Below are 24,862 nucleotides of genomic sequence, written 5' to 3'. Positions count from 1 at the left end.
AAGACTGAGGTCCTTCTTCTTCTTGGTCAGAAGTAGGCGGTAATAAAAGTGGTGCCTTGTTGCTCCACTAAACCGCTCCCTGGGTGGGTCTTCCCCATATCATGTGTTGTGAGCACATGCAAACCCCTGCTTTTAAGAAAAGGACTGCCTGGGACTTTGGGGTCTACCCAGGACTCATGTGTTGTGCCTCAGGATGGAAAGAAGCTACAGATGATAAAACAGCCTTGTACAGAAGCAGAAGAATTTCACAAAGGTGCATATAAATAGGAAAAGTCCCAGAGGGACTTATGTATGTGCCCCAAAGTCCAGTTTACAGTCACTTTCCTGACGACACATCTTAAAAATCATGTGTGTATGTATGTGTGCGTGTATATGCTGGTGGTTTTTATCCCTACCTTTTTCACCCATGCCCTTTCCTACACCTCTTAATAAGGCCTAACAACAAGAGTTTATATGAAACCAAGAGTCTTTCCAAGCTTCTCTCAGTCCCCTAATTAGGGACTGAGGGAGGCTGGAGCCCTTTAAAAACAAGATGGCAGAACTGAAGAAGTGAAAAGCAGTCTCTCTCTTCAGCTTAGGGATGTCCCTCACCCCTTTCACAGCACCAAAGTTTCTTTGCAAAAATAGTATCTGAGATACAAAAGGAAAGGCAGATGTGCTTGTGAATGCATCTCGCCAGGGCCTGGTCCAGGGTCAAGGGCTTTACAAGAACAGAGGATTGGGAGCAGCTGTTTCCAAGGTCTCTGGCTGTAGACAACAAAGAGCTGGTCCCCCACAATGTCAATGTCTGCTAATTGAGACAGTCTTCACAAGAGCTTTCGGTGGAGGATCTCCCAGACCATTCGCTTCCGGAAGTATGGCATGTGTTGCTGTAGGAATACAAAGACACCTTAATTTTCATATCTTTTATCCAGACTCAATACTCCTTTCCCCATAATCTTTTCCTCCTTGAGGTTTTCAACTAAAATAGTCTCAGTTCCATTTCTGGCCTTTCGAATTGCTCATTCTTAATTACATGTGACTTTTTTTCTTTCCATTGCTTTTCTCTATTGCTATCTCTCTTGCTCTTTTTCATTGTTGTAGCTTTAGAAGTTTTATTGGGCACTGCCAGGTGTCCTCAAGGGATACCCAAATGTCTCCAAGAATTTTGAGAATGATGTCTATCAAGTCCTCTACATTGAAATCTTAAGAGGATAGGTGATCTGAAGCCTGTAAATCAAAGTCACTTTTTAGGTGAAGTGTTAATGGGAACTGCAGGAGTCAGTTCCACCCAAGGGCTATGGTGGAAAAATCCAGTAAGGCTGCTAATTCAAAGAGAAGTAAAGAGTTAAGTGGAGGACACAGAATAAACTATAGTCTCTAGTCTCAATTCACTTTGGTCTCTGAAGGACCACATGGACAGAAATAACCAATCATAAACTAAGAGAAGATTGATCAGCTACATCAAGTGAGGAACAGAGGCAGCATAACAAATTATTCTAGGAGATTTAGGTGTAGCATGTTCCAAATTCTGACTGCTAACAAATAAAAGGAAACTGAAGAAAATGTGCTCTTGTCTCAATTGTTTCTCATAGGATTTTAGGTAGTTGGGGGTGATGGGCAGCAAAGAACTCTCTGCTATTGACCAGGATTCCTTGACTTTAACATGTGAGGACCTAGGATGTGGCCTACTATTGTCCTTTTTCTTGTGATATGGCACAGGCAGTAATCTCCAGTGTTGCAAGCTATAGGCTGAAGCAGAGTCCTCTCAGAAAAACACCTACGGGACAGCCTAGAGACAGGGTAGTCATAGAGCTCCCTGCTAAGGCTCAGCTCACCTGGGTGAAGTTGATTGGTCTGTCTTTGGTAATACAGTCGGCATATTTGCAGGCAAACATCCCACAATCACTTCCATTCATCTGTTGTGGAATTTCCTGAAAGACCAAAAACAACAAGTGACAGCTTTCCAAGATTCCTTCCTTCTGATTAGACTATAAAAATAAGAACCAAAGGACATAAATTTTATAGGGTTCCCTAAATTTCGAAAAGATGATGATCCTTGTTCCCCACTTAAAACAACACAGGCTCAGAGAAAAAAAAATATAGCTTCTCGGTCATGCCTGTGTACTTCAATACTAATCACATAGGAACTACTTGAGACTTCCATGGCAACTAAGGGAGTAAAAACTGGTCCCTCCCACAAGGGCCAAACAATTAGCAAACATGTCTCACAGCAGTGAAAATCTCAGCAAAACAGCTGGGCATTTAAAAAACCTAGTTCTACATAAGAAACGCATTACCAGTTTTCCTACAAGTAGCTTACTCTATCTTCCCCAAGGAACCAAACAACCAAGCCTAAGTCAGGATAGACACTAAGAGAGAAGGTCCTTGGGGCTCAAGCAGTAAAATCCTTTCCTTCCCAAATACTCTTATGCTGGGATTTCTCTCTCATCAAGATAAAATGTACCTGGCTTTTCTTGCTGAAGAGCTGCCAGCCATTGGTGTCAAACTCTTTCCTTTTCTTATCAATGCTTTCTTGCTTTAAGTATTGCCTAAAGGTATTGGGAGAGAATGAGATGAGCTGTGGGGAACACTGATGACAGCTGCCACCCAAAGAACAGGGCTGACAATCCTTAGGAAGAGTTTTCACATGCACTTTTGAGGGAAACTGTATGTAATGCTGGGCTAGGTATCTCTGGACTACTAAGCTTCCTTCAAGAACTCCCACAATTCATGCCCACCCTGTCAACAACCCAAAAAAAAAAACATGACCTCTGCCTCTGATACCCAGGCTCCTCTACCTATTGTCACTCCTGAGGAATGAGTTTTGAGTCTTTTCATTGGTTTATATAGTCCTTTAGAACTCAGTCTAATGGAAGAATGATGTTTCTCTAGCAATATCGAAATATTTATTTACAATTTTTAGTCTTGAGTCTCCTGTGCAAAAATTCAATCCAAATTAACAATTTGTTAAGCGCAGGCATACCTCATATAAAGCACTCTTCTTAAGAGCAAACTGCTCACCATTCTGGAACCTACACCCTCCTGGCCACCAGAGTGATATAGTGAGGAATAAGCATTTCAAGGAGTGGGAAATATAACAAGATTTGCATTCTGGTTCCTAGCTCAGCCACTAACTAATAGAATCTGGGCAAATTAAAGTCGTTCTGCGGGTCTTGGTATCTTCATCTGAAAAATTAGGAGGTTGGATTAGATGATTTCTAAGTAGTTTCTATACCTACATGTATATATCCACTCTATATTTTAGTGAACTAGGACAGTAACTGTCCCCATTAGGGCATATATTTGTTATTACTTTATTATTTTAAACTTTAATTACTTAGACTTAAAGTATCCATTCTTAACATGATTTCCTTTATTAATCACTCCACTGAAAAGTATCAAAGAACTGAGTTCAATAGCTGGAAGACACAACATATACCCAACACTAAATTCTTCTGTCTTCAACTCCCTACTCACATGAGGATCCTGCAGGCTTCATTGTTTATCCCACCCATAGAGTCGTAATAGGTAATATTCTTCTTTCTAAAGTCCACAACCTAGGAATCAAAAAAAGAAAAAAATATATGTGTTTATAAAGTGAAGAAGACTGGTTTCTCAGCTTTTCCCTTCCCTAGAACTTGGAACTTTTTGCCAGATTTTCTGTGAAATATGACAAGTTTGACTGATTTTTCCATCATACCATGCTTTACCTGCAGAGGACGGAACAGGGGGGTTATTTACATAGAACTGGGTGGGAGCTGATCAACTGGTGGCCCCATTAATTGCCTTAAAACCTTTTCCTGTATTCAGGTTCCCCATCTACAGTGTTGGCAACAGTGAAGATACAATGTGCTCTTCAGAAAATATAAGCTGACTGAGATCATTTCCACAGTTTCAGAAAGATGGCAACAGATTCTGGGTTTTGTTTCCATACCCAAGAATTTCCTTTTGGCTTTATGTTTTTCAAATGTAATTCAAAATAGTTTGTGAAATAACTTTTATACTTTTATTAATACATTAAGCTAATATGTCCATGTTCTCAGAGTCAAAAAATATTAAATTACCAAGTATACAAGGCAAGTCATGATTAAGCAGAAAACAACAGTCACAGAATTTGAACTGGCAGCATCATTAATAAGTCACTTTATCTTTTCTATTCCTTTCCTTGAGACTGCTTAGACTTATAACGCCTTTTTAAATATTTCCAGAAAAGGAAATACTACAGCTTTCTTCAAAGTCTAAGTATCTCCCACTTTTGATAGGAAATTCATTGATCTATCCAATTTTTAGCCAACTAAATAATATTCTTCTCTCAATCCTCCAGTGAAGATATAGAATTAATACTCACTACTCTCTGTGTATTCTATAATTATATAGATTCCTTTTAAATTTTATCAAAAACAAAAGGGCACTCACAGCAAGACACCAGTGCACTCCCAGGTGAATGGGCACCAAAAGAATGTCAACAGAAAATATATCCACTTTCTTTGTCCAACGTTTCACTGCCTGGTAACCAGCCGTTTTTAACTTAGTGAAAAAAAAGGTATTAAATGCATGTACACTTGGCAATCCTTTTTCTTTACTTCGCTCCATTAGCATATTCATGTAGAAATTGATGATCTGTAGGAAGAAATTATATGAATTAAAATACTCAAGCCTTTCAAAATAGTTGTGTTATATGAAGGAAAAGCAAGTGCTGTACTGTTGCATGTGTTATTGTTTCCTAATCAGTACAGTTAAGATTTTAACACCCAACAACCTCATGTCCCTATATCAGATTCTGACTAGACAGGAAGGGGGTTGAGACTGTTATAAACAGTGAAAACAGAAAAAGATAATGATGGGGTTAGAGATACATATGGGCAGACGCTGGCCAGAAGATTGAGGATTAGGTCAAAAGACTGCAGAACAAGGAGGAAGGGGTGATCGAAGGTGTGACTTAAGAGAAAAGGAAAGAAGATCTACAGTAGTTTAATAAGGCACATTATTAGTTACTGTAACCTATTGGGACTGTCTGAGCAATTTAAATACATCCTGAGCTCAGTTAGAACCTAGTATTAACAAGGCTAAGACCAAGAGTTCAATCCTTACATGTGAGGCATCTGGTTTTGCATGAAGATAGAAAACTCTGCTCCATGGCTAAAGGTAACCTTTTCAGCCTAAAAAGCCATCTTGCAGAAGCTATCTGTTTTGGCCTCAAGTGCACCTTAGTGACAGGATAAGCCATCCACTGTCCTGGAAAAAAATACCTCTAAACTGATAGTAGCTCAGCAACATCACCTTTTATAGAGGCAGATATGGATGAAATATAAAAATCTGTATTACATGAAACTTGAAAGTAAAGCCACAAAAATGAAAAGTTCTCCCCGGAATCTATATGGTTAGCTTTCTCATTTTTGTTGATTTTATTTATGCCTTCAATATCAAGTATGAGTGAAAGAAATTAAAATGCTTGATATAAGAGATATGTGATTCTCTCTGTTAATGAAACAATGTGTTCTCTAACAGTGACTATGTCATCCACGGTTCCTTTAGGTCTAGGACTCTTTGGTACTAAAGCTTGAAAGTACTGGGCCGGAAGCTGCTGCATACTTACTTTATGTGGTCGGATGAGGCTGGGCCAGTGTCTGTCAACTGCAAGGAATGAATGGGCTAACTGATCTAGAGCTTGGAAATATGACTAAGAAAACAGGCACATTTTTCAGAATGCTTTTTGGGAAAGGAAAAATGTCCCTGTCCTCTGACAAATATTTACACACTAGGATGCCAGAGCAATGAGCTACTGCCTAACAGTAGGCAACTACATACTGGGTAGGCAGCAGGGGCCACTGCCAGGAACACACCAGAGCATGGTCTAGACTAGAGAAAGGGCCTATAGATGAGGATGCCCCAGCAGCTGCAGGGAAACCACAGTTGCCATGAGGCAGAACTCTGGGGGAAGAAGGGTGCAGAGGAAGGCTAGGATTGAAGACACTGTCTGCCTGCATCTCTGACGATTGAGCAACATGCCCAGCAGGCCCAGAGGAGTTAATTCTCTGCCTAGTGTGATCCTCAATAGATAACTGCAGCTCAGTTATTTTAAATAATGATAATGAACCAAGGCACAATTAAGATTATAGATTTCTCAGTCTAGGTTTCCAATCTAACTCTGACCCCAAGGATAACGGTACTAACGATGCCTCTAGGAATGAAGGCAGGCAGGAATACAGGAAGGTCTGCCTAGCAAGCACAGACTTCTAGGCTCCATTCTCTAGTGAGAGAAAGTCAGCAAGAACGGATTGCTCTGGTGTTCTACCCATCCCACAATATTAGCTATGTTATGAGGCTTAACTCTTCAATTCAAGGGGTGAACTGAATGGGCAGATGACCTGCCAGTCACGGTAAACCAATCCTTCCATGGGGCAGACAAGTTCTGTATTATAACAGGCAACAAGGACTCAAGGGAGAGGTGGAAGGAATCAGGCAGAGAGATAAGAACAGCCAAGCACATGAAAGCCATGGAGATATTTCTCCCCAGGTGCCCATAAAGGTAATTATGACCCATGGGATAATTACACTTAAGTAAAACAGGATGACATAAATGAGTGTCATGCTACACATGACTATCCTATTTTTCAGGAGGAAAGAGTTCTAGAAACCAGTGAAGTTTAGCTGGACTTATGCAGCCTAGGTTGTTTGGTTTTTTTATCTGGACTATAAAGCTAAAGACCAACCCAGCTGAATGGGAACAGAAACCTAGCAAACAGGATACCACATTGTCTGTTTCCTTTGAGAATCACTCTTCCATTGCTTTAGCTCTGCCTCCGACCAAGATTTCTCCAATGAGAGGGAAACAGCCTCCTCCAAAGTCAGCTCATTAATTGCTCTGTTTCCCATTTAGGAGGAAAAAAAAGTGCAGCTCCCATTAAGAATGCTACATTTTCTAGGATTTGACATTTTCAGTGACTGAACTACTAAAAACAGAATGCTATAAATAGAATGATGTAATTTGTTTCCAAAGACTATTGATATACCAGAGTGATGCAAAAATATAACAAAAGCAAGATATTTCAAGGCAACTTTGGGAGTACGGTTAGGATTGTAATCCATGAGTTATCTCTGGGTAACCGGGAAAAGTGTTATTCTAAGGAGTAATCTGGGTTCTTTTTCATTTCTCCTGCATCCCAGTAGGAGGGAGACTAGTGGCCTCAATGTTCCCTCCCATTAGCTAAGGATGTGTAATCTGACATCTGAGGCAGAATTTAGATCCAAGTTTCTCTCTTCAGTTTTTCAGCTATTACTCTGTCCAAATGAGGAAAATTGCCATAGTTCAGCCAAGACACAATCATACCAAAAATACAAGCTAGGAGTTAGAAAACAAAAAGAATCCTACATGTCATCTCACAGAGGAGGGCCGAAGATGAAGGAAAAAGAAATGAGAGAAGGGATCACAGTGCTTAAGATGAAAGAGAAGCAGTGATGGTCAGAGCATATGCTTGAATTCTGTGAAGACAAGGGTCGCTTCCCTCCCATGGTGAGAGCCTTTCTGCATACAAAACTCTCTCAGCTCCAGAAGATCTTGAATTCCCTTTGAAATAGGAAACTAAAAGTAGTAAATCAACCCTGGGCCTACTGTTTGTCTTGCCAATAATATAAGCATCTGAGGACAACTGCCACTGTTGATCCAATTGTGACTCTTTTTGGGGCACACACTTGCCTCTGTTTGCTTGCTGTAGCTCCTGGTGCCTAAGGAGCTACCCTTTTTGCACCTTCATAGCCTTGGCCATGAGCGCCTGCTTGTCTATGCAGTCCTATTTGGGGGTAGGATGGATGTTTATAGTTGTCTTGTTCCTTTGTGATTTTATTTGAAGAGCTGCCAGGCTGAAGCTGGAAAAAGCTTCTTTAAAAGAAAAGCCTACAATGTTTTCAAACTAAAGACTCAATCCTTTTCCTGTATGTTACCACAATAACATAAATGACCACTGCTATTTCTTCCTTCTTGCCCAGTAAACCAGCCAAACTATTGCTTTCTCATGCATTTAGAAGTAAAATATTTCACTAACAGTAAAGTCTTGACTTTTAACGCTTTCCAGTTTTATACTTTGAACCCTTCTAACTGGCTTAGGGAAAAAAATGTTCTAAAAGTCCTGGGCATGACAGTGCTTCTGAGCAGGGACCAAGACAACTTTTTTCAGGGGAAAAGGCTGTTTTTCCTATTTTACCTCTATAGATTTACACCTTGATCTTCCATTCTGATTTTTAAATTCAATCTATCTGAGTCAGCCACAAAGCCCAAAAGATTAACCAAGAAGCAGCACTTGAATATTATGAGTCAGAAGGTCATTCACTAAGGTTTAACCTAATAATATTATAAAAACCAAGGTGGCAGACTTTGGGTAAGCTCTGTGTATTGCATTCCTCACTGTGAACATGTATCCAGGATTTTTCTCACATGCAAAGTCAAGCAGCTAATTATTAGAATTATTGCTAAAGTTTTAGAGAAAGATAGACAGGTAACACCTACTTTTATGGAGTCATAACTGTGATTACTATTTTCTCTGTGACACCACATAAATCCCAGGTTAATTAAAGGACTAGTTTTACTAACAAACATTTTAAAGAGGTAAACTACAATGATGTAGAATCTATCAATGAGTCACACTAGAAATGCTAAAACTTTCATTCTGATCATTTTATTCCACATGTTAAGAGTGCATAACGTAGTAGACCCATCATAGTCTATTAACTAATTTATATCATGTTGTCGTCTTTTTTTCTTTTCCTTCTTATGCAATCAGTTTTTATTCCCTAAGGAAAATCTATTCCCTGTGCTAGGTTTGTCCAGTTGAACTTAATGTTTTGCAAGCTGTTTCTTCTTTATTGAGCATCACTTAAATTTAACTGCTCCTTGGAAACAGAGAGCTATGACTATTACCAATTCCCTATTTCCACTGAAGGTTTTTGTTCTGAAAGTCAGAATGCTAGATAAAGTTATGTGCTCTGATTCCAGATCCTGATTCTGCAATAAAAATCAGGTGACATTGGTATATATAGAAAGTCTTTTACTTCTCTACTATCAAGAATACTTTCTCTATACACAAGGCTACTGTAATGCTAAGTAGCTAAGACATCTCTTTCTTTTCAGAGATGAGACTTACAAATTAGGCAATTAGTCTGCTGGCCAGATGTCATTAGTATAATTACAGTCTATGTAGATTCTACCTTAATTCCTCCTGCACTCCTTCACTCTCCATATTTGCTAAGAGTCTTTTCCTCATGGCCTTTCCCCAGCCAGTAAAGTTAGAAATACAATATTCCAAGAGTCTAATACTTTTGTATTTTGGAAACAACTGGCAATAATTAATATGGGTTTGCAAAACAGAACCAGAAAGAGACATGTCGGCTTGCTATTTTTCCAATTCATCCATGTAAATTAGTAGTAAGAAATGACAGGTCCTAGAGGGAAAATAACGAGATGAGAAACGCTAAATTTTTGGGATCTGTTGCTCTAAGTTTTCAAATTGGGAAAATCTTCATCATTGTTTCTTAATTTTTTATGACATTACTTACACCTCACCTTTCCTTCTGGGACTCTAATTACATCCTTAGAATGCTGTATATTTTCCCATAGCTCACTAATACTCCAGTCATCTTTCTTCAGCCTTTTTTCTGTGTTTCACTCGGATGGTTCCTTTGCTATATCTTCAAGTTCATTAATTTTTTTCTTCTGCAGTTTCTGATTTACTGTTAATCTCACCTCATGTATGTTTTAATTTGGATACTGTATTTTTCATCTCTACGATTTCAGTTTGGGTCTTTTTTCAATTTGGATCTTTCTTCTCTTCTATAATGTCCATTTTTCTTTACCTTCCTGAACATAAGGGATATGTTTACAATATCTGTTTTAATATTCTTACCTGCTAATTCTATAATGTTTGTCATTTCTAGGTATTTCCGGTGACTAGTTTTTCCTTTTGTTACAAGTTGCATTTTCCTTCCACTCTGCATGCCTGGTAAGTTTTGACTGGATGCTGGACATTGTAAATTTCATGTTGTTGGGTTTTGCTGTAACTAGAACTTGTTGTATTCCTTTAAATATTGTTGGGCTTCTGTGAAGCTACTCAGATCAAACTCAGGCTTTTAAAACTTATGTTTAAGATCTATTACCATGGGTCCAGAGTAGCCTTTATTCTAGGGCCAGTTTGGCCCCACTCCTGAGGTAATATCATTTTGAGGAATCTAGATAATCAATGCCCTATGACTTTTCCACTCTAGCTGGCTGGAACATGAACTATTCTTGGCATCTGTGTTAGCTGTGAGGCTTGTTCTGATTTCTTCTTCCTGGTGGTCCCCAGCCTCTGGTAGTTTCTTCCCAAAAATGTACAAATGAGTACTCAAAGATTCAAGGGGGGACCTCTGCACATTTTTGGAGCTTTCTCTTTATGCAGCAACCACCCCTCCAGCATTTTACCTCACAATCTTAGCCGCTTTGGCCTCCCCAAACTCTGAACTCTGTCTCCTCCATGTAGCAAGACTGTCAGGGACCACTAGGTTTTAGCAGCTCTCTGCCCTCAACACAGAAACCCAGTAAACTGGGGAAATTATAGGCTCATCTCTTTCTTTTCCCTTCTTTCAGGGATTATTGTTAGCCAACACCTGAAAATTGTTTTATGTTTTATCTAGTTTTCTATTTAAGTTACAAAAGTAAATCTGATCTGTTTTAGTCTATCATGACCCAAAGCAGAAGTCAGATACATTTACTTGTATGCCTAAATAATTTCCATGGGTTTCTAAATTTATCTGATGCCTTATAAAAAAACTCTTAGACACTCTAAGCAGTAGAATCAGACCATAAAGGGAAACACAAAGCCCAAAGCAGTCCTCTCTTCATGATCATTAACCTAGAATCTTAAAGTTGGATTCCAGAAGTTACTCAATTCAATCTCTAGGAATTAATAAATGATTTCCAGTATTGATATACACTTTAAAATATTCTTGTTTCTTGATTGTGCCTTTCAATTTTTTTCAACTAATTTCTCCTCTCTTTACCATCTTCCTCCCTTAATTAGATATTTCTATTAATAACTGATCACCAGACCCAGTATAGAAACCCCCATGTATAATGTCCTTGACATTGTCAGTCTTCCAGCCTCTTTTTGTATTCTTTACAAGGCAGCCATTTCCTACATTTCATTTTTGAGAAGTTCTAGTTTCTTACAGTAAGGTAAAATATCCTTCCTGTCAATCATTAGTCCTTTGAAGCTATGTAGAATTTAACTACTCACTATAAAAATTCATTCATGAAAACATGTTTGAAAGCCTATTGTATGAACAGGCACTGTGGCCTATGCTTCTTTTAGGAAAGAGACCAGAGAAAGGGTAGCTTAATGGCTTTCTGTGCAAATCCCAAATATAAGACTTCTGGATTTTATTTTCCTTATAAACTAAATCTGATCTCTTTTGCTTCCAGGATCTTATACTCCTTGGCTATAAAATGGTAAAAATAATTTTTCAGTCACCTTATTTTGGAGAAAGTTTTAATTCAGCTTATAAAACTGACAAGAGATACAAAAAGATGAGAAATGGTTATTAATGAAAATACCCATTTCATGAATGGTTATTAATGAAAATCCTATTTGAGAATAGGATTAAAGAGATGACAAATTACTTGCAAAAGACAACTGAGAGTTCACAATTGAGAAACACAATTTTTAAATGAGTACAACTACTTAAGGATAACTACTAATTCCTCATCAGAATGTTAGCTTCTCAACGGCAAAAACTTTGAAAGCAGTACTTTTTTAAATGGTTATCATCATCATGGACATGTGACATGCTTTCAAGGTTACCATTATTTTGAACTCAGAAGACAAGCACTCTCTAAAAAAGTTATGAGTAGGTATGGCAGAGATAAAGTAGACAAGGACTCTTTCCTTCCCCTCATCTCTTCTGAATAATGTAATTTCCATTGACTTTGCTTGCTAAAAATCCAGCCTCTGATGGGCCCAGGGAATGGAAAACACATCCTGATGAATGCCACCTCTGTAAGGGATCACTGAGGTAATGCCACAATAAACAGCAAGAACTCAGCTCATATCCTACTCATTGCTGCCCCCTAGAAGGTTTTGCATAATTTACAATAAACAGGCTACGATCCCTGTAGAATAACTGACTCCTTCCCTTTTGGCAAGTAGCAGGCAAAAAAATGGCAAGAGACCACAGATTAACGTCTCCAAATCAAAAACACTAATTGATGGATATTTCTGACTGTCCTTGATTTTCATTTTGCCTTCAGATTTGGTAAGCTCTTTCTTTTCCTGCTATTTTATCCAATGTTCTAATATCACTATTCTGAGCCAAAAAAAGCAAGGGTGGTTCCCCCTAAAACAAGACAGTATCAAACCATACCTTCGTTACTATTCTTGGTTGGTCAAAGATACTGCTCAGAAAATGATAGACTTCTATAATTTATATCTTATAAACTCACCAGTGGCAAAGAGAATGGGGCCAGTCCAGCTGGTCCTAGAGAAAAATCAATATCCTAGGCATGACATATGCCTCTCAAATTCTATACAAATAATCCTAAAACAGGATCCAATTTAAGATTCTGAGGCAATATTATATAATACATAAAATCCAGCACTTGGTTCTGAATCCTGGCTCTGCTATTTACATGTAACTTTACAAGTTTCTTAATTTTTCCATGTCTTGTTTCTTCATCTATAAAATGGACTTAAAATTAACGTATCCACCTCCAAGGACTGTGGTGACCATCACATGAATAGAAAACATAAAACACTTATAACAGTGCCTAACATGAGGTAAATGCTCAATAAATGTTAGCCGATATTATTATTTGGAAGGTCCTAAGCATATAAGACCAAGATATAGGTATCTAGACTACCTAGTGCTTACTATACTGAGTATCTAAAAATCCTCCATTGGTATGAAGCTTGAGTACAGCCAAAAATATCAGGCAGGGATGCTCCTAGTGGGCCTAAGAAAGGAGGCAGGTACTTAGGGAAAAAACCCACCCCAGTTTTCTTCTTTTGCTGTGAAAATGTTCTTCTGAAATAAATAGGCTCCTATAGGTTTAGGAATAAGACAGATCAGTTTAAAAACTGTAGTATAATCAATTTACTTAAAATAATTAGAACTCTTAGGAACTGAGGGCCATAATTTTGTTTTTTAACCCCAATATTTAGAATATCTAATGTAACTTTTTCAATGTCAGTTTTAAAAATACCGTGTACAAATGTAGGCTATTCTAGAAAGTTTATCACTCATAACCTAAGTGACCTAGAACAAGCAGACAAAAGGGGAAGTAGAAATGGATTTCTACATGACAAGTATTCCTTCATGCTGTAACATGGTCAGCTATCAAGTATTTGCTCAGAAGATGTGAACTGCAGGGTAGGGTGTCTTTAAGAGAGTGAGAATACCAATGAGTGAATGTCTTCTCCCTCAGTGTCCAAATTGTCAATACATAAGAAGGAAAATCAGCAGTTCTCAGACTTAAAGGTACATAAAAATCTCCTGAGTTTTTAAAAAAGCAAATCTCTATCACACTGCCTCATACCTATTCAGGAGAATCGAGAGGGCCTGTCACAGCTGATTCTGATCCAGGTCATCCAAGGACCGCACTTTGAGAAATAGTGAGATAATCCCTTGATTTAGTTTGCACTTAATGTTCACTTACTATTTGAATATAAAAATGGATACAAGATTACCTCATCATTGAGCCAGTTCAGATGGTTTAGAGTCTGTATATCTTTGCGAGTAATGGTCAAGCGGAATGCTTCACTCAGAACTTCATCCTGGTTCCCATTACGAAATACACTCTTTATTTCTTTCTCCATTTCCTAAAGAATCAAGAAGGTTCAGAGATCAAGCATACATGGCTTCAGACACATCGGATTTCTCAACAAGCTCCATACAATCCCCAGACTATTTATCATTAATCAACTGTTTACCTCTAACATTTTGGTTTCTATTCCTTCCAGTAATCTCCATGATTATTTCCTTCCATCCCATCTTGTCCTCCTTTCTTTTTTTCAGCACATTTCAGACCCCTATTTCATATTATTTCTAAAGTCTGAAATAACCTGCTATCAAATAGTCCATGTCCATGAGAAGACCTAATCAAGTTTTATAGTTTTGGTCCAAATGATTTCCTGAGAAATAGAATGGTTCCTAAAAGGTAGTCAGGGAGTAAAGGTAGTCAGTCTTTTTTAGTCACATTTTCCTAGAAAACTTTTGTTTTGTTTTGTTTTTAATGTAAAATATGGAATATAGCACTATAGTAAATGTGTTATACTCAAAAGCTATATGATAGTTTTTCAAAAAGAAGACTGGATTAAGGAATATATTATTTTAAAATGTATAGGGTTTTATACATTTTCCAAATTTTATAGAGTTTTTTTACTTAAAAAAATAGTAAGCATCAGCTTACTACTTGATATCAAACTACTGTACATGTGCATTAAGTAAAAATATACATGAAACACAAACTTATTAAATGGTTTTTCACTGAAGTTGCTAAAAGTCACCTATAACTCTTTCCTCAATTTTCTATAACCCTTTAAAAACAAAGCCAAGATTGGGATATAATAAAAAATGAAAGCATTAATATATAATACAATTAAAAAATCAGGTGTTCTATTACTTCATGTTTTAAATTCCTCCAGAGCATTCTTTCTAAATATAACATTTGCTAGTGCAAGAATTTATATTATGTAATTTACCTCTGTGATTTCAGGAAATTCATCTTCACTATCAGTTAATTTATGACCTTTTTTTTCTGTTTCTTGGGTGATTGTGACAGGGATCTCCTTTTCAAGAGGTACACGCAGATGCAGTTCTACTGAATCATGTACTGAATGTTCCTGTTCTTGCAATCTCTGAAAGACAGAACTTCAGAATAAGTGGGATAAAGAAACATGCTCTCTCTCTATGTACACTGAGCAGTACTAGCTGGATAAACCAAGAACATATACCACTTATCATCCAATGCTACGGTACCATACAATTTTGCAATTACAATAGCTTTAATCCCAACTCTAGGTAACGTGAATTAGGTTCAACTTGGATGTGTTAATTTTAAATTTTACCCCAATTTTTTTTACCTGGTTTTGAAGCTGTAATGCCAGCGCTTTCTGCTCTTCAATCTGACGTAATCTTTCCCGTGCTCGAGAATCATAAACACTAGTTCTAGAAAATGAAAAGGAATATGACAAATGCAGACCACTCTCTTAATATCAAGCACATTGTTGATGCACAATGAGCATTAAATGTAAAATCCTCATAAAGTCTAAAATCCTTATACTAACCTATCACTGTACTTATATTTTAAGACAGAGTGAAACCACATGATGTTATTAAAATTATCCATTTTCACTGAAATGCTGAAAAATTATTAGTTTGTGACCAAATGTAAACAGGTAACTTTTATGGATATTTGTAAATGTGTAGTCCTTTTTAAAAACATGTTTCTAAGATTATGGAGAAAAATGAAGCTTTATTTTAGAAATCCAAAAATGAGACTGCATCCCAGAGGAGAAAATAATACAAGATATTACTAAGGTTTTAATTCAAATACTGTATTTATGAACCAAAAGAAGAAATACAAGTTTATTTTTTTTCTTTAAAAACATCAACAATACCAGGGTGTTTGGATAACGCAAAGTGAGTTCTTAAAACTGGAGACTAAAGGTTTTCAGTGATTCTGTAAACTCTGGAAATAGAAATTAGTCAAAAAATTAGTTTTATCAACGTGAAAATAAGGGCATTTATTTTCCTTTCTATATAATTGCTAACTTTGAAATATTTTTCCAATTCAGCTTAGCTTCAACAATTGTTATAGATTTAACAAATCTGAACACAGAAATGTCCTAACAACAAAAGAATTTAAAAACTCAAAAACTTAAAAGTTGTTTTATAAATAGCTATAAATAGGAAATATTTACTGACTAAAAATAGGTAGAGTGATTGGCTAATTGATTTCTTCTAACTGAAAAGGAAGTTATAGAAAAGGAAAAATGATACAAAAATAACTTACAATTCTTTGATCCATAGCTCTGCCTGGAAAAAAGTAGGACTATAGGTGGAAAAAAAATATATGACAAATGAGCAGGAGGCTTATGAGAAAATTCAAATATTTTCCCACGAAAACCAATCATTTATATAATTTACAAGAATGCTTTACAAGTATGGAATAAACAAAAGGACCTAGATTACATAATTGTAACTGGGAACTAAAGGAATACAAATGAGTCATCTGCACATGTAATAGTTAAAAGAAATCCCAATGTTCAGCAGAGAAATTAAATTTAGCATAGCTCCTTACTTGCATGAGAAACCAATGTTATGTGAGAGCATATCACTTATCAAGATAAGACATTAAACTAAAATGATTACTCTTCCTAAATCATTCAGACTGACAGATCTACTAATGATTTAATCAAATCATATAGGTTCTCAGACTCATTGTCAGTCTACCTGAATCAAAATATATTCAACCAAATTATAGTAGATACTGAAAATCTTCAACCACAGAACAGTCCATATCAAGCAGCTACTGAGTCAATGAATGAACCAGGGCAGAGAATCAGCAATACAACCCCATTCCAAAGATGAGAGATCAATTCTATTCTGTGCAGTTCTTGCTAACAAACTGAATGAATAATGGTTAGCAGAGTTGCAGGCATGTTAACCATATGTTCTAGGGTCACTTGCTCTTCTCAAATTTCCTCAACTCCTTGCCAAGATTTAACTGAAGGATCTCTCACAGAAACAAATGGAAGAACAGTAAAGTTTACTTTTCCAAAGTAAACTTTTAGATATATGGAACAAGTAAACAATAAAATTGGGAGTTAAGCAACCTGGATCTCCTGGGGCTGTCCCTGATTAGCTTTGTGACTTTGAGCAAGTCACTTCATTTCCATGAGCCTTAGTATCTGGATTTGATTAGAGTCCCTTTCACAGTTCTTAAATCTCTAAAATCTGTCTTAGTGAAGGCAAGAACAAAGGCTCGGAGGGTATCCCTTGCCCCTTAGCCTAACTTTTGAGAATCAGTGTTCCCAATCATCTTTAGGATGGGGTTTGGAAATGAAAATGCTGTTCTATTGTTTCCCCACTGTCACCAAGGTTAATAATGAGAGAACATAGGAGGTGAAAGCCTATCTCCTTGGTTCAGTGAACCACTGACAAAACAACCAAGAAAGAAAGCCACAGAGATCAGTGGTAGCAGTGAGTGGCTACTTAGTGAGTGATGCTAAAAACAAATGAACATAAGAACACATTTATTACACAATATAAAAAGTTGGTAAAAATCACCTAAAACTGCACAGTAATGAATCATGCTATGCAAATTTGTCTACTTCCCTTATTAGAATATATAAACTTAATAAGGATAGAAATTTTTGTCTTTTGTATTTACTCCTGTATCCTCTATACCAAGAATAGTGCCTGGCACATAGCAGGCACTCAGTATTTATTGAATAAATAAATAATGTGAGGGACAAGCACTTCTCTCCAATGGATCAAGGTATCTGCTGGCTTAGGAAAACAAAATGAAGGGTAAAAAGCAAAATCTCTTTGCTTTTCAAAGATATTACATACTATTTCTCATATAACTGAAGCATACAGTAATAACTACAACTATTGCCTGAACACCTACTTAGAGCTCTACGTATAAAACTCTTCTTTAAGTGTACTACATATTAGTTAAGCCTCATGATAATCTTCTTATGTTAACTGAACCTCAATACAAATAGATAACAAGGAATTATTACTCATACTATACAGTAAAGGTTCAGAAAAATCATCTGTCTTGGAAAAGCCAGGATTAGAAACTGTGTCTGTCCAATACCAAAGACTATGTTCTTTCTACTACTATAAAATACCTTTTAATAAAACAAAGGAGGATTAAACTAAAACAAAGATGGTGAGTACTTGAGCTACCTGAGAGCACTGCAGGCCTTCTAGGAAATTCATTTATATAACAAAGATTTATTTACTAAGTACCCATCATGTGTCAAGCACTATGATTGGCCCAGGTAATAAATGCAAAGGTATTAGTAATTAACAAGATACAGGGATAGAAGGGTTAGAGGGAAAGACTAATGCTATCTGGAGAAGTCAGAAAAAAATAACACCTGAGTCAGATTTTTAAAAGCAAAATAAGAGTTTAACAAGTGGACAAGGAGAGAAAGGGAATTCCAGGTGGAAGGATCAGAATGTACAATGACACAGAGACATGAAACAGCAGGGCATATTCTGAGAAATAAGGGCAAATCTTCATTACTGGTAGGAGATTAAGAATAAAGAGCCAATCAACCACGCCTTGGGAAAGTAACCTCCAATTTCAATAAACAGCATTATCTAATCAGCCTTACCCAATAGACCATTTCTCTTTCCATCTCAGTTTTTAGTTATCACTAGGAGAAATTCTCCAGAGAGAAAAGGCAGACTTAAAAAATAACCATTACAGAACTGAAAGCACTCTTTACGATATCAACTTTTTCCCAAGAAAGAATACCTTCTTTTATGCGTTACATGTGAAACACTTTTATAAATGCTTTATCTGAAAGTTAATCTTCACAACAATTCAATAGTAAGGTATTAATACTGGCATTTTATTGATAAGGAAACTGAAGTTCAGAAGAGTAATTTGTCAAAATTTAAGTGAAGCCTGATAAAGGCAAGAGCAGAACCCAGGTCTGACTACCCACTCCCTAAAAGTATAAAGAATCCGAATTGTAACGTCTCCTTGTGAAACTATAACAAATAGAGAATATTTTTTAATATCTGAAGTTTAGAACATATAGGGGTGTTGCAAAGTAACCAACTGAGTAGAAAGAACATTTTATCATCCCAAATCTTCTCAAAAGAAAACTGATACTATTATCATTCTATCAACTGAATTGCTAAGGCCATATATGGCAAAGACATAGAAATCCAAATAGCAACCCATTGGATTACAGAGGAAGAAGTACTTGATACCTCCCAGAGAGGTAAAGTTTCACATAGAAGATCACATTTGAATTGAGATTTAAGAGATAAGAAAGCAACAACTGCCAGACAATTGTCAGACAAGCTGAGGTAGGAGAGACATGTCAGGCAGAAAGAACACTGAATGTGAAGGTAAGAAAGTACATGTCATACTATAGTTTGGCATATTATAAACACATGAAAGAGTAGGTATTTCCATATGGCTCCTTCTTTAACCTCCATCATGTCTCTCAACTGTCACTTTATCAGACTTGCCATGATCATCCTAGGTAAATGGCGCCCCAGTCTATATATTACTGTGTTTGATTTTTTTTCACAAGATTTATCACCACCAGGCATACATATATGTGTATTTGTTCACTAACTGTCCCCCACCCCTCCCCTTACACCCCCTTAGAACATAAGCTCCTTTTTGCAAATTTTATTAGTGCACTTTAAAGCAAAAATACTGGGTAAACTGCATAATATAATTACCATATGACTATCACTTTGAATTGCAGAGACTTCTAACTACTTATTTATTTAAAAAATAAAATTCCAACATTTTATGTTAAGCGTACCTGAATATTTGCAGCACTCTCCATTATTTATATTAGAGAAAAAGCAGCCTAAATCAATTTGCTCTGGAATTCCATAATTTGTACTTGCACCTCTCTAAAAGAGATTTATACATAGCTATCAAATGGTTACTTTGGGTATGTTATGATTTTAAATTTTTATCTGGATTTAATTTTAATGTACCACAAAAATAAAATTTATTGGTTTCTTTATACTAGTATCTTACCTGATTATTAATATTCAATAATTTGCAGAATACTAACTAGAGGTACACATTCTTCAATTAAATACAAGTGTGTAGATTACAAGGCACCCATCCTAATCTCCAGCTCACTCCATCCCTGCCGCATTCCTGGAAATATTCTAGATTTGATGAGTCAAATTCTCTAGTAGCTAAAGAGTAAAGAGTAAGGGAAACTGTATCAACTTAGAACAACACCATGAATGTAAGCTCCTTGTTGTTATCCCCACTGTCTATACTAATACCTGGCACACAGTAGGCTATTACTAAATTACTTGTCTAAGGAAAAAATGTGTGATAGGAAGTAACGTTTATGGAGGAAGTGCTTTGCATACCATACAAAGAAGTTTGATTCTCTGTCTGATAAGTCACCCTTGAGGGAATGTAATGAATGATCATATATTCATTTTTGATCACTCTGGTTGTAGAATGAAAGACAGAGTAAGAAACAATGCAAACAATGGATTGGAGAACATGGTGGGAGACGGAATGAAGAACAAAATGGAGGCTGGAGAAAGGAAGACCACTTAGAAGGTCATTGAAATAGTCAAACAAGAAATGAGACATCTGAATTAAGATAGTTTTAGTTTTACATTATATAACTAAAAAAACCCCACATAATTGAAGAGACAGAAAACAATATGTTAATAATGTTCTTTTTCCAAAGTTTACCTGGGAGTTGGAGTCTGGGAATCTTTTACTTTGAGTAAAATCACAGAGTCTGATCCTAAATAAAGAAACACAAGAGCATATCATTATTAATACAATTACACATGGTCACATATTCTAGATGTTTATAGTTTAAGTTCCCATACTTTGCTATGTTCTATTTCCATAAAAATAATATAGCATTAAGATAAAGGTAAGACAAAAGAGAAAAGAAAGGCAGGTCCATTTTCACTGAGCCAAGAATAGGGCTTAGTGAAGAGCTTGCTTTACAAATAACGCAGTCACTGAAATACAATACAAGTATATATTTCCTTCAGTATTTATTCCTTGGCTGTGTTTGTTCCCTGTGCTTCCTCTTTCTGTTCCTGGGGAACAAGAACATGACAAGATATCTTAATAGTCTTTAGTTCATGAACTACCATAAGACTGAATAAGGTAAAAGAGTGAAGAGGAAGTTAAGAGGGGAAAGGGAAAGGGAGGGAGAATGGAAGAGAAGGGAAAGCAGAAAGAGAGAGACAGCTATAAGAGAAGTAGCAGTACAAAAAGTACGACTTCTACCATTCTAGCATTTATTTTCTGTGTTGGTAAAGGCAAGTATCATGTCTTTCTGAAATGCTATGATTAAAACTTCATTTAGAGTATTTATTAAATAGTACAAGGAAAGTAATTAAACAGTCTGATGTGGTATATTTGTCCCAGTTTAGTTGTATCTAAGCATCTGCCATACACTATGTTTCTGAAGTTAAAGGCTTTAAAAAAAAAAAGACAGTTCTCAGTAAATCACCTCACAAAATTTAATGCAAGTTTTCATAAATATGTGTAGCTATATAATGATGCCACCAAACATTTTAATCCCCAAATGAGAATTTTAAGAAAGTGAGGAATAGATTTTTTAAAAATCAAATGACCTGAAGGAGAGTCTTTGAGATCAATCTATCAAAAGATCCTTAATGTCTAACCATTTAACCTAAAACTTTTAAGTTACATACCTAAATATATACCATTAAATACACACATAACACAAACCTAAAGAAGGGGAAACTAAGCAAAGAAAATTATCAAAGCAAAACCTTAATTAACTGAAATGCTAAGAGATGGAATATTTTGGTTAGCTGAAAGTTAGGTAGAAAACTTCGTTTCCAAAATTTGTTGATGATCATTCTAAAATGCATAAACCCATTATACAGATTTTATAACTATCATCTGATTAAGAACCTTTACTTCAATACTTAATTGATGCTCCAAAACTCTCAGAACATCAGAGTACAGATGACCCTTCGACAACATGGGTTTGAATTGTGTAGGTCAACTTATACACGGAATTTTTCCAATAAATACTATAAAGGTATTTTCTCTTCCTTATGATTTCCTTAATAACATTTTCTTTTCTCTAGTTTACTTTATTGTACAAATACAGCATATAATACATACAACATGCACACTATGTGTTAATCAACATTTATGTTATCAGTAAGGCTTCTGGTCAACAATAGGCTACTGGTAGTTAAGTTTTTGGGGAGTTAAAAGTTATACATGGATTTCTGAATGCAGGGGTGAGAGACTGGGCTGAGGCCCCTTACCTCCTTGTTGTTCAAGAGACAACTGTACTTAGTTTTCATTGTAAAGTACTAGAACAGAGAAAGTACTGAAGTGATTGGGCTGATTGTACTTTGACTCTAGACTCTGCTGAGAAGTTAATCCTTTGAATAAAATACTGTGTGAAATGATTTGCATCTCCATGTAAGAAAAAAGATACTTGTAGGTTTAGTTTACTCACAACATGACTAATTAAATTAAATGTACTTAAATTATTTATGTTAATTAAGTTACATGTATATTACAACCCTGCATACATCCAATGAAGTTACTTGACTATTAGGAAATGTACTTGAATTATATCAAAAATATAGTTATACAACACCATTTTTACCTTCAGATTGTGTATTTGAAGATGGCAAGTTATCTAGCTGATGTAGAAGAGAGTGGTGATGCTGGGATTGATGAAGGAGATCAGAATCTTTGGATCCGAATGAAACATCTGGAGTATATGATGATAAGGAATACACACTGTGGGACAGGTGTTCCTGGGTTGCTAAAATGCTGGCAGATCCAGATGATGAAGTATCAGAGCCGATGATCTGAGCTGCACAAGAGTTTCCATTTTTAAACAGTGGGTTTGTCAAAGTATTCTTACCAGAACTAAGACATCGAGATCTAGCAAAAGAAAAATATAGTTTCACTATTATATAATAAAATGTAAAATTAAATTCATTCGAAATATGTTTCTGTAACTCACAGATGTAAAGGAAAATGTGTGGTGGGTTTGGCTACAGAAAACTGTTTGCCTGTGACCATCTGTAGCAGCTGTCTGTAAATCTCTTTTTCTTCTTCTTGAACGGTCTATAAAAGGAAAAAAAAAATCTTAAACACATCTAATGAGGCAAGTGTTTCCCAAAGTAGCATCTAGACTCCCAGAAGCCTTGCCGAAGCTCAGGCAGAGTCCTCAAGATAATTAAGAATTATGGTTCATTAAGGATACGCTATAAAATTATACAGGATTTACAAAAGGAGTTTAGTGAAGTAAATATCAGATAGTATATTTTGGAAAATTATGGGGCATATATGTAAATAATAGTGCAGAAAAGCTATAGGATATGAAACCACAAGGCAAGCAGACAATCACTTCTGAGTCTCAGAAATAAAACATTTGAGGACTTCTAAATTAAGATTCCAAAACACCCATTGATTGCTGATATAAAAATCACAAGGAAGTAACCAGAACAGTCAAGATCTGAGTGCAATATCTTGCTAACAGGTTTCTATTCTATTCAGTTTTTAAGAGTATAAGTATTTTCCAGAGGCAATTTTCATCTCTAACATTTATTTATTTTTCTTAAGTCCCAATACTGCATTTAGGAGAAAGTACATGCTCCACAACATTCATTCATTTATTGACTTAAATACCTACTGTGCTCTAGTCACTAGAGATACTGCACTGAATAAAGTTCTTGCCCCTCTGGAGCTTAACATTACAGTTAAAGGTCTCACAAACAAAAAAAACTAGTCAGTAGTTTAACAAAATTAAAGATCAGGGAAAAACAGAAAGTGATGGATGGGGAACAATGGGAACAGGTAAGATCTCTCTAAAAAGATGATATTTCAATAGAAATCTAAATCGAGGGAGGAAGTTACAGAAATTTGTAAAAAAGTATTCTAGACAAAGGAACAGCAAACACAAAGTCCCTGAGCCAGGAATGTGCTTGTTGTGTTCAAGGAATAGTAAGGTCAATGTGAATCAGAAGAGTAGTAAGAAATGAGAGGTCACTTAGCAGAGAACCAGATTACATAAAGACTGTAACCATGGTAAAGCATCAACTCTATATAGCTCCCCTAAAGCAATGGGCTGCATTCACTAAATACTACACTCTACTTTTTTGTCTTTAAATCTTATATACAGCTTAATACAACCACCAATCTCCACAAACTAATTATAATACTCTGTGCCAGGACTAGCAGCATCTTGTATGTGACATTTCAATATGCCCATAAGCATTTTATTCAGTTATAAATGTTTGCTCGAGGCAGAATGAATTCAGCAATGCTCTATGCAAAGGTAAAGAGATACTACTTTCTTTTCTTTTTGAATCATTTTTTGTTACGCGGTGAAGTTCAATTACATTGTCAATATAATGTTACTGATCTAACAAGCTACCCCTTGAACTGAGGCATGACAACTAATAAGAGCTTTCCTTAAATTTGAATAGTTGAGTGATAAGAAAAGGTAGAATAGTTGAGCCCATTTGTCAGAAAAACAGACCCAAGAGAAAGAACAAATTTGTAATGTTCTGTAAGAAGAAAATAAACCTCACTATTTTATCCCTTAGACATTAATATTGTATTCAAGATGACAGCAGTCCTCTTTTCTAGTGTTTGTGAAGAAACTGTTTATAGTACTGGGCAGGTACTTCAGTGACAGCACAAAAATTATAATGGTTATAAAAAGACAATTACCAGTCATAAAATAATATCGATGACCAAATCTGTAGTTTTTGGCTATTCTACTGGAGAGAATATGAGTATCTGAGGAACAAATTTAAAGACCATAATTAAAATAAATGGCTCTTTATTAAAACCTAAACTTCCTATTATACAGATTCTTACTACATTGTAAGAGAGTTCTTTGCCAACCAAATCCATAGCAATCTATCTATATACAGGAAAGAAAGCTGTGTTATCTAACACTTTAATAACTGGTAATTCTGAACATTCTCCCTCCCCCTCCATATAAATCTTGACTCTACTTTTCTGCTACACCAAATAACCTAATCCACAATACAATGGGTTTAACTGTATGTTGCTTTCAGGGGTGGCAAAACCGAGGGAGGGAGGGAAAGAGGGGAGGGAAATCAGAAGAGGAATACC

General features: G+C 36.1%; 1 protein-coding gene across 5 annotated transcripts in view; it reads right to left on the bottom strand.

Moving 5' to 3' along the window:
• Positions 1-550: 550 nt before the first annotated feature.
• SENP1 (SUMO specific peptidase 1) overlaps positions 551-24,862 on the bottom strand; it is a 46,480-nt gene continuing 22,168 nt past the window's right edge. For all 5 annotated transcript variants that reach the window (XM_039882191.1, XM_039882192.1, XM_039882188.1 and 2 more), the window contains 12 exons: positions 22,737-22,840; positions 22,371-22,654; positions 20,444-20,498; positions 16,019-16,057; positions 15,087-15,171; positions 14,706-14,861; positions 13,692-13,823; positions 4,399-4,602; positions 3,460-3,539; positions 2,447-2,531; positions 1,818-1,913; positions 551-869 (listed from right to left, as the gene is read on the bottom strand). In XM_039882191.1, the coding sequence (XP_039738125.1) occupies positions 807-869; positions 1,818-1,913; positions 2,447-2,531; positions 3,460-3,539; positions 4,399-4,602; positions 13,692-13,823; positions 14,706-14,861; positions 15,087-15,171; positions 16,019-16,057; positions 20,444-20,498; positions 22,371-22,654; positions 22,737-22,840 (1,383 nt within the window). In that variant the 3' untranslated portion in view covers positions 551-806. The remainder of the gene's footprint in view (positions 870-1,817; positions 1,914-2,446; positions 2,532-3,459; positions 3,540-4,398; positions 4,603-13,691; positions 13,824-14,705; positions 14,862-15,086; positions 15,172-16,018; positions 16,058-20,443; positions 20,499-22,370; positions 22,655-22,736; positions 22,841-24,862) is intronic.

Source organism: Pteropus medius, unplaced genomic scaffold (assembly GCF_902729225.1).
Source record: "Pteropus medius unplaced genomic scaffold, Ma_sr-lr_union100, whole genome shotgun sequence".
Classification (NCBI taxonomy): Eukaryota; Metazoa; Chordata; class Mammalia; order Chiroptera; family Pteropodidae; genus Pteropus; species Pteropus medius.
Note: the sequence above shows the minus strand (reverse complement) of the source record. Positions and strands in the feature narration are given on the sequence as shown.